This window comes from Aphelocoma coerulescens, chromosome 2, assembly GCF_041296385.1.
Source record: "Aphelocoma coerulescens isolate FSJ_1873_10779 chromosome 2, UR_Acoe_1.0, whole genome shotgun sequence".
In the NCBI taxonomy this organism is placed as follows: Eukaryota; Metazoa; Chordata; class Aves; order Passeriformes; family Corvidae; genus Aphelocoma; species Aphelocoma coerulescens.
This window is the reverse complement of record NC_091015.1, coordinates 20,296,207-20,315,667: the sequence shown is the minus strand read 5'-3', so window position 1 is coordinate 20,315,667 and position 19,461 is coordinate 20,296,207. Positions and strand designations below refer to the sequence as shown.

General features: G+C 39.4%; 1 protein-coding gene across 4 annotated transcripts in view; it reads left to right on the top strand.

The window, feature by feature from the left end:
* The first annotated feature begins 17,879 nt into the window (after positions 1–17,879).
* CACNB2 (calcium voltage-gated channel auxiliary subunit beta 2) overlaps positions 17,880–19,461 on the top strand; it is a 252,833-nt gene continuing 251,251 nt past the window's right edge. For all 4 annotated transcript variants that reach the window (XM_069006684.1, XM_069006682.1, XM_069006686.1 and 1 more), the window contains exon 1: positions 17,880–18,181. In XM_069006684.1, the coding sequence (XP_068862785.1) occupies positions 18,083–18,181 (99 nt within the window). In that variant the 5' untranslated portion in view covers positions 17,880–18,082. The remainder of the gene's footprint in view (positions 18,182–19,461) is intronic.

Genomic DNA, 19,461 nt, shown 5'->3' with positions numbered 1-19,461 from the left:
CCAACCAGTTTTAAGCAGCATCCTTGGGTGCTTCAAGTAATCCCTAGGACTTGGTAAATTTGTCAATTTGTCTATCAGTAGTTAGATACAGCAAAAGAAACTTCCTTAGCTTTGTGATCTTATTTTTGCACAAGACTTCATAAGGGAGCACAAGGGCAGTAGGACAGAAAAGAATTGCCAGTGAAAAACCCCAAATATCTGCCCAGAAATCATCTGTTTCTGGGTATGGTTAATGCAAAAGGTAGTAAAATATATTAATCCCACCTTTTTCGCTACAGTTTAAAGGCCTTTGAGATTGCAGGGATAATCCTTTAATCAGTGTGGATACAGAGAATGGGATGTAATCCTCTCCTGAGAGTGCATACCTTTTCTATCAAGGATCTGAATCTGATCACTCCTCTCTTTTAGAGAGTGGCTGAAGGAGGCTGTTCTGCCAAATTGTATGAAACAAAATTGCAGATCAGAATACTCAAAAACTAATCCAAAACTAGTTAATCCCATTTTCAGAGACTGCTTGTGCATTTTCTCCAGGGCCTACTCTTCCTTGGAGCAAAGACTAGAATCCCCAAGTGATAAACTTGGTCACCAGGCTGAAGAGTAAGTCAAAGAAGACCTGAGGTGGGCAGACACCTCCAGAGATTCTGTAGTCCAACCATACTAGCTCAGAGCAGGCTCAGCTAGAGAAGGTTTCCTACGGTCATGTTCAGCTAAGTGTTGACAATCTCCAAGGATGGAGATTGCACAACCTCTCTGGGCAACCTGTGCCAGGGCTCAGGCACTCTGTTTCAATTTGTGCACATCACCTCCTGTCCTATCACTAAATACCACTGAGAAGAGTCTGGCTCCATCTTCTGCACAACAACAGTTTAACTTCAAGTATCCATACTCATGGCTATGATGCCTGCAAGCCTTCTCTTCCCGAGGCTGAACAGTCCCAGCCCTCTCAGCTTCTCCTCATTCAGCAAATGCTACAAGCCCTTAAGCATCTTTGAAGAACTTTGCTGGCCTTGTATTTCCATGTGTTTCTTGTCCTGGGAGGGTCAGCACTGGGCCCAGCACTCCAGATATGTCTCATCAGGGCTGAGTAGAGAGGAAGGTTTACCTCCCTCGGCCTTCTGGCAATGCTGTGGGACAAGCTGGACACGAGCCAGCAACATGTCCTTACAGCACAAAAGGGCAAAAGCATCCTTTGCAAAGCTGATTTCCAGCTTGATCCCAGCCTGTACTGGTGCATGGTGTTATTCCTCCCCAGGGACAGGACTTGGCATTTTGACTTCTTGAACTTGATGAGATTCCTGTTTGCCATTTTTCTCCAGCCCATCCAGGTCCCTCTCAATGGCAGCACAACCCCCAGTTCTGTACCACCTGCAGGTCACATTCCTTCTTTTCTTTTTCTCCAACCTACTACCTTAAATTAATTCCTATGGATTTCTAATGAGAACAGAGGAGTGTCACTCCTCAGAGCTGCCAGTAAGTGTGATGTAAGCATAGTCCATTGGGGAGTAGCAGACAGGGATTTCAAGCTCCTCCTGTTAAAAGCAACAAGGCAATGTCCCCAGCAATGTTCTTCACTCATTAGATATCTTGCCTAAGAATAGGGATCTGTATTTTTCTCTCAACCATCTCTGGAAAGGCAGTGATCATACTTTTTGTCAGAGGATAGTTCACACATTAGGCAATTTTGAAGCATGTCTTGGCTGGGCCCTAGAAAATTCTTAATTTCTAGGTCCTGAATCCTTGAGAGATACATTCCAAATTGTATTGCTCAGACTGTTACAGCCAAAGCTGAATTTAGGGAGCTTACCAATCAAATGGAATTATTTAACAAGCTTATATAACTTTAAAAATTATTCATACATAGCAACTACACCCTGACTTTGTCCTTTCAACCCAGCCTTATAGAGTTCCAAGAGTGTACAATATTCTCTGTCAAACTACTGCTACAAACTCTAGAGATGGGAAGAGAATGAGATGAGACAGATATTGCATGGTTATTTTAACACTCCCTGTCAGTCCACATCCCTGCAAATTAGTACAATTTATGCTGTACAAAACCCACTAGAGCTACAGATTTATATGTTTAAAAGTTTAAACAAGTAAGCATTTTTGAAAAATAAAAATAAAGAGTGAAAACTCTACTTATTACTATCTTCATTTCTGCCAAAGCTATGTCAATATGTGAAGTACCCAAACAATCTCTCATTAATAAGTTTATTTGAAAATCTGAAATTCAAAGAATTATGTTTTGTTTTCATAAGTTAACAGTTTACATGCTATCAAAAAACTCCTTCAGCTTCCTGCACTGCACGGATCTGACTGTACTTTCCATGATTTTGTTAATCCCGAAATGTGCCCATCAGATAAAATTTTCTATTTGGACAGCACTTCTTGTCTTTCCAAAGTTGTTCGTGAGTCTGGAACACAAGCTTTAAAATGCCAAGTTTGTAAGATGTCTCTTTATCTGAGTAAATGTGTCCTCAGTTAAAGCAATTGCCCCTTACACTTCAGAGATTACCTTAGGAGAAAACAGGAAGAAATTAAAGGTAAATGTGAGTGAACTACAATAACAAACTGAATATATTTCAAAGGTGATCTCAGTGCATTTAAATAAATAAAAAATTTATAAATCAAAGACCCTTTAATTAAAACAGTTTTCAGAGCCCCTTAAAGAATCACTGTAGGAAGCAGTTCACTCTGACTCTAAATTGCTTATTTCTTGGTGTCAAAAAATTATCAGTATTTATAGTTGCAAATGTAGAAACTTGTGAAATGCTTCCTCTGTAGAAAAACAAAATTAAATCTTTGGAAGTTCACAAATACACACTTCTGTGCTGTTTCACTTACTTTTGCTACTTTGATCACACTCTTTCTCAAAGGTATATCAGGAAATTACAACTAGTTGTCATTTCACAAAGGTGCTACAAGATAGAGAGGAGGGTATTCAGTGGGCTTATTGCAGCAATATTTGTTCCTGTTGACTTTTTTCCAAAATTTTCAAAATTTGGTTCCTCCAGGGAAAGCTTTTATTTGCCTTAAGACTGATACTTTACAATGGTACAATGAAAGACCAACTTTTGTGCTGTAAACAGCTATGGAATTGTAAATGACTTCTATTCATCCAAGAAATGTTATGTTTCAATAATATTTAATCCCATGTAAAGGTTTAATGTGAAATCTTTAAAATGCATGTCCTTAAGAAATATAATTCCCATCCTTCTCATGACACAAATTAGTGGGTTTAGAATAAAATCCATTTTAAACTCATTAGTTTGCAAACTGTGGAATTTTTTAGATCTTGTTTCTTGACACCTTTTAGTTATAAACAATAAAACAGAAGTCGATGATATGGCTGCTCTAGAGAAACTAGTACCTAGTTTCTAAATGTTGTAATTTTTTCTGGGTCAGATATATATTGCTCATAAAGTCACAGAAAATAACAGTTCATATCAGTTCATATCATCAATCATTTGAAAATACCAACAGTTTTAGTGGTGACACTACCTGTATATTGCATGTTTGCCCTGAGAATACATTTATGGTCTGAAGAAAATCTAGAGATAATGAAAGTGGTAGTAAATGCATTCTTATGAATGCTGTATACTCCATACTAATCCCTTATTTATGGTGTGGGCCAGATCCAAGATAGTAGAAATGAAAATTAATAGGTATTTTTCTGGTAGGAAAATTTACTCCATTATTATGCACTGAATATCACAACAAAGAAGGGCTGTTTCTTTTCGGCCTCTCACGGTGAATTGATGAGACATTGGGCTGTCATCCTTAAAATTTTTGGGTATACATAACCAGGCTTTGCAATAAATATTTACATTTGGTTGTGGTTTTTTGCACTGTACCTAATGAGAAAAAGGCTTTAAACCTTCAAAAACTGTTGAAGTAATGTTTATTTCTTCTCATTTTATAGCATTCCTCTCTTTTAAGTGCCTTTGGGAATTCCTAGCAAGATCAAATTTTAACATAATGGAGGATAAGATTTGGAAGCTGCTGTGGAAAACAGGTTACTAAGGTTACTAACCTGTGAACTTGTTTTCTACCCAAGATCTTGTAGCGGTTCAGAGGCTTAGGACATTTCTGGTCTCTTCAGTGATTATAGTTTGCAAGGAAATAATAATGGCTATCTGAATAGATCTCATGTTAAAGATTTGAGTATTTAAAACAGTGGGTGATACAAAATCTTGAAGTGAGCCTTGCATGCATTTATTTATTTATTTGTTACCAAAGTAAGCAAAGTTGCATTCATGTGAAGTTACTACTGAGAAATGGAAAAGATGGCAGTAAACATAGCTACAGCATTCTCTGCTTTTTTCATCAGCTTGTAGAGCAAGACAGTCTCAGGATGAGAGAAGTGGCTTTCCCTGAAGTGCCCAGCTCAGGGCACTGCTACTTCACTTCCACAGGTTTCAAATTTCCACCAGCTACAGCACTACAGGGGAGTCATATCAGGGTGGGCATTAGATAAATGTGTAACTTGGGTTTGTTCATTAGGACTGAAATTTGGATTCTTTGGTATTACAGTATGAAATCATTGCATCCATATAGAGAAGAGATATACACGAAATATTCCAACCTGGTTTTCAGGCTACTATGCAAAAAGGGCTATGCAGTAGCTATCAGTGCTGTAAATCCTCTGAAGAGCAATAGTCTTAGCAAATTTAGTGAACTGCAATAAACCAACTTCATCTTATGGCAGACTTAATACTTGATAGAAGCCCAGAGCACTGCAACAATCAAACTAGAAAAATCTGATCTCCTCTCTAGAGTGACTTATCTGGCAATGCTCAGAGAACCTGACCTAATTTGATCTACTCTTCTTGTGCCCATGCTAACGTGAAATGTGACAAGAGTGCTTAAAAACTATTCCTGATAAAATCTCGGGGGGAAGGGGTGGCTTGTGTCCATATCCTACCTCATCACCCCAGCCAGCAGCTCTACAGACTGAGCTGTCTTAGCTGGAACTCAAATGATTCATCATTTTAGAGACAATTATGATTTAAAGCATGCTTCTGTAGTAGCTTGAAACACTCCCTAAGGCCTGTAAATGAGATGACTGTTTATAAATAAGAGTGCATGTTGATATTGTTAATATTTTCCTTTTCTCTGAGAGATTTATGATAATAATTCCAAACCAGTTCATCTTTATAAAATACAGAAGAAGAGTTTTGTTGAGAATAATAGATTGCTTTAAATTATTATTAAAATAATTAGAGCTTGCCTGGTCTCTGCCTCAATTCAGAGCACGCCTATAGGAGTTTATCAATCAAAATAACAACGAAGTTATCCCAATTGGCTGTTACTCAGCTTTAGTCATTTTAGAACAGCTGATGTCAGAAAGGGATTTTTTTTAAATTATCATTACTTTTATACTAGCCTGCTTGCTAAGATATCTGTTACTGGACTGGATTTATATTTATGAAGCAGAAATAAAATACTGGCTTTTAAAAAAATGTTTTTGCCTAGACCTGGTACAGTGTGATGTGATTGTACATGACACAATTGTAAATGTAGGTATGATGTTTACAAGTCTCTCAGGAGAGTTTTGTTGCTCAGAAGTAGCACTGGGGAAACACTATTTTTGGAAGTGTTATCATATGTCGTGTTTTTACCAGCAGCATTCTTGTGCATGAGACTGGTGCTCTTGGATGAGTGTTCACATCAGTATTGTTAATCTGAGAAGCTTCCACGAGTGCTACAACCAATATGTGCTTAAAATAACCAGGACACAAGAGTTGCTGTAAAATCCTATTAATAAAATCATCAGGTAGAAATGCACTGATAACTCAAATTACAATCAGAATAAATACCAAAGTATTTGGAATGGAATTACATGGAATAATATGGAACAACAATGAGCAATAGAGCAACTGTTGCTTTGATGAAAAGGGAAGGATAGCAGAGAGCAGATTTAGCACTTTTAGCCCCAAGAAAGTGATAAAATTTATTAGGGAACCAATTATTTCCCTTCTAAATGGTGGCTTCAATAGCTACTGAATCAGACATTATTTCAACACCACAGATATTTGGCTGATTGGCACTCAATATGCCATCCTGGTAGGTATGTATAAGCAGTCACCAGACAAATTCCAAAATGCAGAATCATACTTCATCTCTGTCAATGAACTTTTTGATTCTGCTCTGCTTACAGTAAAACTTTTTCTGTGGTACATCTCAGCACAATGTAGCTTTTTGACATTTTGACTTTTTTCTAAGTGGGATGTAGAGCTCTAAATAGGTTTTTCTCTTAAACTTCATGAAAAGCAACTGAGGAGCCATAGAAACAAAGGTCTCAGCATATATATACTTACTAGAGTGAAAGGGAATTGGTTATTTAAGCCAACATTTTACAGTCCTTCCAAACTAAGACTAATAACCAGATGTTCAAGAAACTTTATCATTAGTGCAACCAGTCCTGATGTCTTCGTTTTGTGGTACATGTGCTTGTTGCCTTTCTGGCACTGTATTTTATTTCCTGTAGGGCTTAAAAGGCTGCAGTTATATGGCTCTTTGTGTGAACTGATTTTAGTGCACACATTTTTAGGCTTGTTTCTTTTGACTATGATGCAATCTGAAAAGTGCCAGCACAGGAGTCTAACCTGTCTGTGCTCCAAATGCCTGGGGATTAGTGCTAACAGAAGTTGTGTGTGGGACTCACTCACAGTATCAGAGAACAGCCAAGCATCACTTCCCATTCATGACATTCTGCTGTGCTTGTCTTAGGGCATTTTGGGCTTACAGCTTCCATGTATGAAGTCATATCCACATGGAGAAACCTTCAGTTAAATCACCTTCCCTCTAAGACAGTAAGGAAAACGAACAGCAGAAGGGTTAGAGACTCTGAGAGCCCTACATTTAGCTGGCCTCTGAGTTTCAGCACATATCCCACTATAGCCAAGGATCACACAGGCTGAAGCCATAAATCAAAGGCAGTTTTACGAGAGCTGGCCAGTGTAGAAGCAGCATGCTTCCAGCAGGACAGACAGCAGTGAGTGCCAGCCACCTGAGTACTACAGCTTGTTCAGCTGGAATGTGCAGCCCTGGCTGCATCCCGGCACTCTCCTCCTGTTGTCTGTGCCAGCTACCTTCAGCCATTCTCGGTATGGACTTCTGACTGCCAGGAATGCGCCGGGACACAGCTTTACACACCTTGCTAAACCGTGGAGCCACACAGCCACGGTTGCTCCACACCAAGCTTTCATCTATCCTTGGCTTTAGAAATCTTTGTGGACCAGCAGTAGGGTTTCAAAAAAGTTTTGAAGCAGGGGAGAAGGGGATGAAATAATTTCGATTTCCAATCTGCAGTGATTTGCTTTCAGCAAAGTCACTGACTGACAAATATTTATCAATACATATGTTTTGTGCTAGAAATGCAAAGATGCTATCTATCTGCAGATGCATTTGTTCACAGTATTAACATCTTGGGACATTTTTACAGAGCGAGGGAAGCTGAAATAGAGATTATAAAAATGCCTCTTGACAAGGCAGGTTCTTGTTAATCTATGATCCCACAAAGAACTGTAATTTCCTACTGACAAAGATAGTATTCAAAGATCATGTGGTCTTTGTCACCTAACAAACTGTGAAGGGTGCTGATTTTACTTCTGCAGCAGGTATATTTCTTCTGTACTGTACAGCCTGAGGGCTTCACACCTGAGACCTTATAGTACTGCTCTGATACAAGTGAAATGGACAATTTATAGTAGAGTCCATGGCCTCTCTATGTTAACTACGTGATTTTTCTATTGCTAGTCTGAATGGCTAAGTAAAGATCAAAACTACTTGGGAATTATTTTATATTCTATAGAAAAGAATTTTTTTTTTTTATCAAATACCTTTCTGTCTGTGTTTTCACTTCTAAAAATTTTCAGGCTTTTATTATTTTTATTTTACCAGCAATTTTCTTTTGTCTCTTTCTTTTGTCTTTCTGTATTTTCCTTTTTCTTCCCCCAAACTTGGCCTCAGCTCACAGACAGAACCTGTGCTAAGGGTTACAAGTAGGATTTACTATATACTTTTGCCAATAAAATTGGCCAGTCAAATCTAGTCCTCCTTTTTTGTACAAATGCTAAACCCACATATAAAGTAATTGCATTGAATTATTCCAAAGAAGTCTAATTCCATTTTTCTGAGAGATAAGAGTGGTAGCAACAAACAATTTTAAGATACTAAGCCTTGAAAGGCTTCATTTTGGTTTGGAGTGGGAGGATGTTTGGTTTTGTAACAAACTGATGTTATACACTCATTGCAAACAGCTCCCAGTCCGACCATCAACTTTGAATGTTGTAATACAATGCTACTTCTAACTCTCTGAGCTCTGAAAAGATAATCAAACTACATTTTCATATTATTATACTGAAGTTTATTCTTCAGTGCATTCTCTACTGAAGTGTTAGTAAGGAGGATGTGAAAGTGATAGTGACTGCCGAATGTTCCATTGCACTGGTGGCTTGCAATACAGCACTTTACCTCCTGGACATTTTTATAAAGATTTTTTTTTCTGTTAAAGAAATTATTTTTAAAACATTTTTCACTTACAGTTTTCGTACTTGTATGTTACATTTACAACCAGTCTACCTTTTAATATTTATCTTGCTCATCATTAAAAAAAAGTTGTATGCATAGACCAACTGAGAAAACAGCAACTACACTGAAAGAATTTCTGCTTCTGTTTTTAAGGATATTTTGGTTTTTAATCGGATATCTATTTTTGGCTTTACCCAAAAGCCAAAAAAGGCTTTTGGGTAAAGCCAAAAGGTATGTCAGATCAGCTTTACCACTTGTGTTTTCAGTATTTTTTGTCATGCTTTTCTGTTTGAAATTGACTTTATTTAGTTTGTTTGATTTGATAAGTTTAGATTTTCTCTAGAAGATGTTGTATAGTATCTCTGAAATTTTAGCTACTTCTAAAATGTAAAGTCTGATCTAAAAATAGGATTATTCTCATAAAATGGGATCTGAATCGAGGTTCAGCAGTAGCAAAGAGCAAACCTGAAAAACCTTCCTGGGGTGCCAAGTGATTTTAAAGGCACTCAACTCAATGAACTTCTTATTTATCTTTCAAGTTGCACTTGGGACCAAAGACTAGGTAACTTTTTTCCTCTAAGAAAATCCTATAAGGATACTTATATCCACAGTATATATCTGTCAGGTAGTTCCTGTAACCATCCCAGGCAGAGGATGTGCCATCCCTGAAAACATACAAAGTCAGATTGGACAGGGCTCTGAGCAATCTGATACAGTTGAGGATATCTCTGGTCATTGCAGGGGCGTGGACCAGATGACCTTTAAATGGCCCTTCCAACCCAAACTGTTCTGTAATTCTATGATTCTATGATCACGAATGGTCCCTATTCTGAACACCCATTTTGATAGGACAAGGAATGAGGGGTAGAGTACATATTAATTTTTAGTCAGATGGTTGAATATTCCAAGAAGTCTGAAATATCCTGAGATTTGATTCCTGTTCTTAAAGAATATTTTAATTTATCCAGTGCCTATTTTGGTTAAAAAGCCAGTACAGTCTCCCCTTGGAAACACTGAACTGTTCTGTACTTCTTTTTCCTGCTCTGCAGGTTATAATTTCACTGGATAATTATAATATTATTTCTAATCAACATTATATTTTAAAATGTTCAAAAGAAAAAAAGATAGCATTTAAATTATACAGTGCAAGCCATTTGGGAAAATTACTAATTCTATAAGACATTCAGAATAATGAAAGCATTAAATGTACTGGAACACATATTTGTGCAAGAAAGACACCTCTCTTAGAGTTGGTTTTTCCCTTTCTAATGGAAGCATGGTAGCAAATGCAGAAGAGTGGTGAATTTTCTTACAACACACAGAATGTAGCCATGCATATGGAGATTATATATAGACAGTATAGTAGATGGTGGTAAATGAACTTTCATTGCAGTGGCAAACATCAACAAGAATGCTAATTAAAAAGAGTTTATAGACTTGTTGCACAACAGCATATGTGCAATCCAAGAAAAGCAGAGCAGACACCCGGCTGCGTAGTGATCTAAGCTGCAGTGTGGAGGAGCACTTACAAGCAGCACCTAATCTGTTTATGAACTCTCAGAGCAAGGAGGATATAACAAGTTTCTTTCTTCTACATGATCTTCATGTAGATACTTTGGTGTGCATTCTGTTTTCATTGCTAAGTGATAAAAAAGACATGTAAAAGCCCTTACTACAACTTTAACCTTGTTTATTTAGGGAAAAAAAAGAAAAAACAAAAAGAAAAAAACACTCAGTCAAAAGTTCCTAGTAAAAGCCCTTTTAGTTTACACTAATGGCTGAACAAACACTGCAGAAAAACTGAGGCTTCTTCCAGAAGGAAATACACAGCAAATGAAGCTGGAATTGCTGAGTGGGTTACCACACTCAGCTGGCCACTTTGCTGCTTTAGGACATTGCTGCTTCAGCAGTGGCTACTGTTTAGAGAACCATTACACTGAATGTATGAGTGAGAACGAAGAATGAATCTTGTTTTAAGTTCGTATACTGGATTTGAAACAGCAGGAGTTCAGGAGTTGATTCATGAACAATAGTTTGGCTACAAACAGCTAAAATTTTGTTCTATCTCACTATGTTCACTGTTATTGTTGCCTTTATGCTGGGTGATATATATAGCAAAACTGAATAAAACAGTATTATTTTTTTGTAAAAGCATGCAACAGAGATTTTCCTCAAAGAAGCAACCTCACAGTGACCCAAACTGCAGATCCTAGAGATTCACACTGGTACGTAATATTTATGACATTGGCCATACTACTTACACAAGCAGCCATTCACCTATATGTTATTCTGTTCTTGAAAGACTTACTTTAACACACAGTGCTGTCTTTTTTCATGTGTTTGATCTATTCTAAATGTTTTGTGTCAGCCTGTAGAAATGAAAACAGGGGGTTTTGCTCTGTGTTGAATAGTAGATGAGCATTTTGAATAGTAGATAAGCATTTGGAAGAGGTAAGAATATTTACTACAGTAAATACTGAATTAGTTTGTATAAAGTGCTAGAAAAAAACTTGCATGAACTAAGAATAGGGTTAGTGTTTATAAGCCATACTGAAATAGGTCCAATACATGAGAAATCATGTTTGGGATTCTGGCATCCAGTCAAAAACTAGTGTAGAGCACTTTGCAACTCAGGAAGGGTTCTATGAAACTAATGAAACTACATCCATGAATGATTTTCAGGACTCCTTTTGGTACACTGATATACAGCTCATTCACAAATCTTGGAAAACTAGGGCTTAACTAATAGCTGAACAGGAATGGTTCTCTTTTTTGATGCTTTTGTCTTCAGGTGGACATGAAAAATTGCAGGACTTCCTCAGCTTTGAGTGAATAAACAGATGCACACTGATTATACCAGGAAAAAAAAAAAAAAAGGAAACAAAACAACTGCATGAAATTTATTTGAATGTTGTCCAAACAAAGGCTGTAAAATCTCATCCGGTATATATTTTGTTCTCAGGAAAAATCCTTTATGGCTAATTACCAAAGACCATGATCTGCTTCATCACTTCAGGAGGAAATTTTTAAGGCTTTGCTCATTATCACTCTTCAAAATGTATTTTTCTTCCTGTTGTGCTAGAATATGCTCCATGTATCTTTGCAGAATTAGGTCTCTGGCTAACAGGATGTTTCTTTAGTATTTGTTGCCATGGAGCTGCCTCTGCCTATTGAATTCACCTGGGCACACTTCTGATGGCACACCAGAGCTGATGCAGCCTGTCGCTAGTGTGTCTTCAGTGACCACAGAGTTTCCCCAAAAGCCATAAGGAAAAGCAGTTCTGATCAGATTTCCTATTAAGGGATTGTTTTAAGTAATACTAAAGATTTGGTTTTTTATGGATGCTTTGTGGGATCACTGATGGCCTGAAATGCCCTCCTCGAAAGAGCAATGCTTTATCACTTTTGTTCCTTGCTGCCTTTTTCGGAAATACGCATTCAGGAAACCAACCCAAGAGTGAACATGGATGTGTTTCACCATGGCTTTCACCAGGACCAGCAGCTCCTGTGCTGCCCACTGGAATAGTACAGAGTGGTTTGATTTTTAAAGTCCTGGGTGGCACAGGCTGGGACACCAATACATTAGCTGTTGCTTTTAGTAGATATGTCATTTTAGAGGTTGATCTTTTCCTATTATTTTTATAAGTGCAATTCCATCATGAAGAAAAACTTAAAAAAACCCAAAACCAACCTATTTCAAGCTATTTCTCCTACAAAATAGACAAGGGCAAATTTGAATGGAAATTTGTTTTCTTAGCATCTAATGATATAAGGAAACCATAAAGACTTGAGAAACATGTCATAGGAAGTATTTGAGAGTGTGTTTTAAAATACATGATTTCAAAACACTATAAAAGTATATATTTAGCTTCAAAATGTGTAGTACATTTGATTGATACTTCCCACTGTTTTCTTCTTTGCACGTGACTGGGATCAAAATGCTGCTATTAGGCTTTTGGCATTTTTTTTCTAGAGAAGTCATACGGAATACCGTTGCAAAGTTACAATAGAAAATTATTATGTCAGTACTAAGTTGGTTTCTAGGTTTTTAAAGGACACTTCAAGGACAGTTATCTCAATAAAATTCAGGGCAGCACAGAGTCAGAGAAGATGGTGAAACTTTATGCACCATTTCATGTTTTAGGGGCACAAAGGTTTCCCTTGAAAAATTTTCTCTGGAAATAGATAAGATGGTTTTGATGGCAATTAATTGACTGTGGCTATTATAGCATTTACATCACAGTATTAATGTGACTGCTGATATTTTATTTCTCAGAATCATTTCTCTTATAAAACTTGAAGGGTGCTTTATTGAAAATCATTTTCTTACAAAATGAGAACTTCAATTTTGGTAAAGACTGGGTGAAAGTTGAGTAAAAGAGGCTTAGCAATATGTGAGAAAAAGGAGGAACAAACAAAAGCTTGAAGACTTGTCTTTCCTTGCCTTCTTTTGCTGCATAAACTCAAAGTACTTACCAAAAATTACTTTTCTGAAATCAAATCAGCATTATTCTGCAGTAATGTTCTCAAAACCAAGCCCTTGCAGTTTGATGTTTATAGCTAGGCTGCCTTAAGGGTTGGTGTGCTGCCAGGAAGGAATTTTTCAGCCCTGCTCCGAGTTGTGTATCCCTGCTGTCTCTCCTTCCCCTTTCACCCTGGCAGTTGCACTACTCAGTCTTCATGGTAGGATGGCTCATGGAGACAAAGCAGCAGATTTACCCTGTGGAAAGGTAATTAATTTTCTGCTACATTTTACCTTTAGTTCTGGAGTGGAGTCCCTCATGCTCCGAGAGCCAAGCAGTGTGCCATGGAGGATCAGATTAGCTCAGCCAAGGCAAGGAGGAAGGGAAATGACATCTGGCAAATGCTCACTGTTAAAACTGACTTGATGGCAACATGGAGCGGTGCCATCAGCGATTTGCACTTCAGATCTGTGCATGTATAAATTGGCAAAGAATTTCAATACTCTCAGATGTATTAACTCTGCCAGCAGCCTTGGTAATGATGAGTTAACTGTCAACCACGTTGATGGTTTTGCAATCCTCACACTGACTAGAGGTTGTCACTGTCTTTTCTTACACCATTTATTCTGAATGAAGTTTTGCCTCAGTGCCACAAATAAATGATTGTTGGGTTGAAAAAAAAAACCTACCCAAAAGTAGAGAAGACCAAACTGAGCACAGGGCTCAATGAAGGGTGGAGAAAAGGCCATCCTCAAGGAGCTGAGGAGAGCTTGGATGCTTGTCCTTGGACACAGGCAACATGATTTATTAAAATCTGTCTCTCATGTCACTAACTCACATGGGCTGAGCATATTTGTGGGTGAGAGTGCTATAAAGCCTTTTTGTGCTCTTGTGATTTAAGTATTTAATAAGAATGAAATGATGCTATAAATAGGAACACCATAGTTGGTAAGGACTGGGGATACGAAAGGAGATATGCAGTCTCAGTTATGACAGGAGAGCAAAGAAAAAGCAAAGAAAATATCAACTGAAACCAGCAACTTCTGCAGAAGTGCTTAATCAAACATGAACTTTGTATACAACCCATCGACAGCAGATTTGCCTCTTGCAAAGTGAACAGCTTGCGAGCAGGAGCGTGCCTTTTTTGGTCACGTTTTGCAAAGGGCTGAAAATATGTGCTTAGTAGGTGTTGTGGGTTTCTGAAGTATTGCGAGCCTTTCTGTGCATTAAAAGCATTTTTGCCAGTGTTTATATCTTGCTATCTCCCATCATGTGGAAACCTTCCTCCTTCTAGTCCTGTCTTCTCCTGAATACATTGTAACAATATCAATCAGGGCTTTTTTTTTCTGCATGGCGCCTATATCCAAGAATAAAGCATAATAAACACAAGCTGGGAAAATGGATCAGTTCATTAAATCCAGCCAGGTGGTATCGTGCTCTGATACAGACTGATAACGGATTCAAAAGTGAGCCTGTCTGGAGTGGTTTTGTTCAGACTTGTGTGAAAGATAAAATACAAAAGTAAGAGGAATCCCTTCAATTCGCACTTGTGACAGGCAGCTTCCAGTTTATCACCAAAGAAGATGAACTATGGCTGTTTTGAGATATTAAAAACAGGTAATCAAGTGAATTCTTCTTTTCACAATATTGAATTTCTGGCTACGATCCTTTTTAGGTAGGAGGTGGCAAAAACTAATAGATGGCCAGCATTTCTTTTTAAGTGGAAGTCCTAAAGAAATTGTCTATATCAGCGCTTTAAGCATATGCTCAGTTAGAAGCATTTTATTAATTTCATAAGAATAATTGTAAGCTCACTGGTCTGTATTCGTGCATGTTTCTAATGAAGTCCCTTGGGTCTAAGTTACTATCTTTTAGCTGTGTTTGCACAAATATTAGCCAACCCTCCTAGGCCTATTTTTGCACATTCAGGTGATAGTTATAGGCTAAACCAAACTTGTACGTGCCATACATGGGTACAAATGTTAGGACATGGTGCTGACACCACATTCTTATACTGGTGGTAAAGAACAATTAAACATGCAAAGTAATACAGCCCACCTTGCTCTAAAAGAACATCTAAACTCTCATGCAAAAAACCTAGCTATTTCTGGCACCCAAATCAGGTTATCTTGTTTTTCAGCCTAAGCTTTTTGGGGTTGTTTTTTTAAAGAAAAAAAAAAGCCCTATGAACAAAACAGCTTGTGTTTTCTTCTGGTTTTCTAATATTTACTTGTTTATAAAAATCCAAATAAGCATGCACAACACCTCTCCGTTGCAGATAAATGTGTAAATAAATGCAGCAGTGTGTTTTTCTGCTGAGAAGGGGTTAGGCATACCAGGTTGCTTTTCCCCTTGAGAAAGAACAAGCAATTTAGAATCTCTGCACATTGTTTTTACACATTGACCCTTATCCTGGAGCAGATGGGGCCAAAAACAGCATGCAGAGGGATGACTGCATGCATATGTGTTCAGCTGAAGGATTTTCACTGCACATTTCAAGGTTAGAGAACTTGGATTAACTGCTAAACAAAAGGAGTGAAATGGAATAAGATACTCACAATTATTTAATTATTTTTCAATGCTAATCTTCTAGCCACTCATTACATGAAGGCAATGAATGATAATTGCTGCTAAAGAACTGTTGTGTAAAATGTTTTTCCTCAGCAAGAAAAACCAAATAAACTTACTAAAACTTCAGATGTTATTAGTGTGGGGGGGGAGGGGGAATGTCTTTCCTGGGTCTTTGCTTTCTACAGACCCTATATGTATGTACTTAAAATCAAAAGCAAAATCATTACCATTATATTTTTATAATGGAAAGAAAAAAAAAGACAAACTAATCACAAAAAGATGTAAGACTGAGCACACAAAAAATGAACTTCAATTTATATATTCAAGCTCTAATTTATAAGACAGTAGAAGTACTCTTTCAATCCAGATTCACAATTTATGGTTTTAGAAACTGTAATGTTTCAAAAATGATCACTACTACTCTTAAAGAAGGATGGTATACTTAAAAAAATGCTGTTATTTATACATTCTTTACCAAGTGAAAATCCAGAAGGCAATATGAAGGGCCACTGTTACATGATTAAGCAACTTCCACTCCCTTCTCTGTGTGAGAGAGAACAGGCAATCCCTGACAGATGCCTGAAAATCTACCAAGTAAATGTACTGAATCATGGTGGATCATCAAGTGCCTTTCCTAGACATGGTTTGAAACAGAAGAATAAATTGTTCCAAAGCTATAAAGGTGTTAGAAATTCAAAGCCAACATCTTTCAATAATAATATGCCACCCAGAAATCATTAACAGGAATACTGTGTTTAGGTTTTTTAGTAAATTCCTTAATAATGATGATGGTCACAAAAAGTAATTCCATTTAAACAATCTAATTTGTAAGTGACAAAGAAATAACTACTTCAAGGCCCCTATTAGAAGGTGAAGTATGCATTTTTCACACCAAATGTCTAAAAAGAAAATATCTTTTTGGTTATTGCCACTTGGAGAACATCTGGAAGCAGTCCAGGCTCCAGCATCTTTATAGTTTCAAGATCGTTGAGCATCTCTATTGAGCTACTTGAATGAAAGTTAAGCAATAAAGCTACACTTTTCACTTTAAATTAAGGTTCTGTTTTGTCATTGACAACAACTTAAAAAATTCTGGAAATTAATTTCGAAATTTTGTCTTCAAAACTAAATATGAAACTTTCTGGTCAAGTGAAAGTTCTTCAAACCTCACAGCACTTCCACTTGCAGAGAAAGCTAATTCCTTCACAAAAAAAAGAAGAGCAGTTCCTGTAAGATTTTCACTATTCCTATGAGAAAATCCACAGGGGTAAGCTAATTCAGAAAGGAAGCTGATTAGCTATTACGAAAAATGAAATAAATCAACCATGCAATCTGGACAGCTTGAAAGTACTTCTTGAAATTGATCTGGCTTTTGTGCTGGCTGTGGTTTGCTGGCTTCTTTTCCTGAAAGTGACTTATATTGCTTTTAGTAATGGCTATGATTTTAAGTATGTGACTTCAGGCCAGTCAGTTTCTAGACTGAGTTTTCAGTGTTTACAATCAGCAGGTAAGAGATTTCACAAACCACCACAAAGCGATTCTGAAAACGTAAGGTTCCCTCTCATGCTGCACGGAGCACAGCTAGGTCCCATCCAGTGAAGATAAAGGAAGGTAACAAGACTACAGGTACCAGCCCACTGTGGGCTTTATGGGGTCAGAGGGTTTAGTCTCTGTCAGGACAGTCATTAAATTGGCTGTCACAAAAATAATCTGTCATTCACAAGTAATGACAGATCATCTCAGGGGTGGAGGGTGATTTTCCCGGATCAGTTTTCGAACAGGTTTTTCAAAAGCCTCCTGGGGGGTACCCGATAGCACGATTGAGACTGTGCTGCTATAGGTTATGTAAAATTAGCCAGTGGGCTTCATCTCACACATTCCTTGTTGATATGTGCACAGGAACCTCCAAGTACAGGCAAAAACCGTATCAAACACGAGAGACCTATAGAACTTTCTCTCTGGAAGTGCCGGTTTGCTCACTAAAACCAGAGGTCTGGCTCGATGAGGGCTGAGGCAGGCGATGCCGTGCGGCCAGGCTCCAGACGTCGGCAGGGCTGAAGGCAAAAGCAGGGCCTGACCGCACCCGCCACGCCCCGGTCCCCAGCCCCAACCCTGTGGCTCGCGTTGGGGTCCGAGGGGCGCGGAGCCGGCGCGGATGCGGCACCGCCCCGGCGGCGCTGCCGGAGGGAGCCGCTCGCTGTCACTTTCCCTCTTCCCCACGCGCCGCCCCCTGCCCTCCCCCGCGCCCGCCGCCGGCGCTGCCCCGTCCCCCAGCGCCGAGCGCTCCCCGCCGGCAGCAGGCAGGGCAGGGCAGGGCGGAGAGGAGCGGAGCGGAGCGGAGCGGAGCGGAGCGGAGCAGGCAGGGCAGAGCCAGGCTGGGCAGGGCCGCCCGCCCGCTCCTCGGCATGGCCGGGCGCTGAGGGGCGCCCGCCAACCCGGCTCGGCTCGGCTCAGCACGGCTCGGCTCTGTCCCGCCGAGGGGCTCGGCGCCCAGCCACCCGCTCTCCTCGCCAATGGTCCAGAGCGACATGTCCAAATCGCCTCCCAGCCCGGCGCAGGAGGTGCAGATGGAGCTGCTGGACAACCCCCTGCCCGCGGCGGCGGCAGCGCAGGTACCGCGGGGCTCGGCCGGGGCGGCGGCGGCAGCGGGGCGGGGGCGCGGAGCAGGGCGGCGGGGCTGCCGGAGCTCCCCGTCCTTCAACTTCGGTCACCGCCGTCGGAAAAGTTTGACGGCTCCCCTAAGACGCTCGAAACCCCTGTCTTCGCCCCCACCCTCAAATGCTGTTTAATTACATACATGGGATGCTCTGTGCCGTAGAAGCATCGTAAGTCAAAAGAACCTTGCGGTTGTTTGGAGGATGAATATGTAAGAATACGTTGCTGTTAAGCTGCTCTTCTGTACATGTATTACTCGCGGGCTACGGCTATTCTTCCCTGCTCCAGTAACCTGTTGTTTCTGTACCTGATGCTTAACACACACAGCTGTAACCTCCTTCGTCTGTTCCACGGGCTGGTGACAGTCTGTGGGTGAGGGAAAGCGATTCACGCCAGTAGTTCATGAGGAATTTTGGGGAGGCTGAAGGTGTTGAGCATGCTGCAGATTTAAGCTGCTCGATTTCTGTGCAGAAGGTGGTTGTATCGTCATCTCAGAAATTTTAACAACTCAGTTCATGTGCACAGTGTTCAGGTGGATGGGTGATGAGAAGGAGGCAGGGTAAGGCACACTTAGTAAAGACTTTATATTTTGAAAGGTTGTTTCTGTTTAATATATGAATGTTGCATAATCTTTGAGTTTGCAATAGTTGGCTACAAAGACTTCAGAGTGCTGTTTTTAAACCCAGTAAAAGGGTGGTAAAATCTGATTGTGTGCATTTCAGATTACAGACATGCATGGTCTTGTTAGGACAGAGGTTTTTTTCCCTTGGGGGTGCAGTTTTTACTGTTGCTGCCAAAGCTATCTCTGATGCTTTGTTTGAGAAGGTGGACCAGCTTCATCCCAGAAGTGCTGGATTGACAGAGGAAAATGCTGTCAGTCTGTCAGCAGTCTTGGTGATTGATCTTACTCAGGCCTGGTGACAGCAGAACAAAATCCAGGCACTGAAGCAGAGACTAGGTGAAACTAAAGAAGTGTCTCTTTGGATGTGAATTTGTCTGTAGCCTCCAAGCACAGAACAGACATTTCAGTAGGGCCATATGCTTTGCCAGCTTCTCTAGAAGCAGTGGCAAGGGAGCTAATTTCTGACCTACAAATCTCCCCCTTTTTATATCTTTTCAGCCCTAAGCATAGAATCAGCAACTGTCAAATCATATGGTGCCTCTCTGCTGTGGACAAATGTAAAATACTGATCATAAAATCGATTTCTCACCCCTTCTTTTTGCTAGGCTTAAAGAA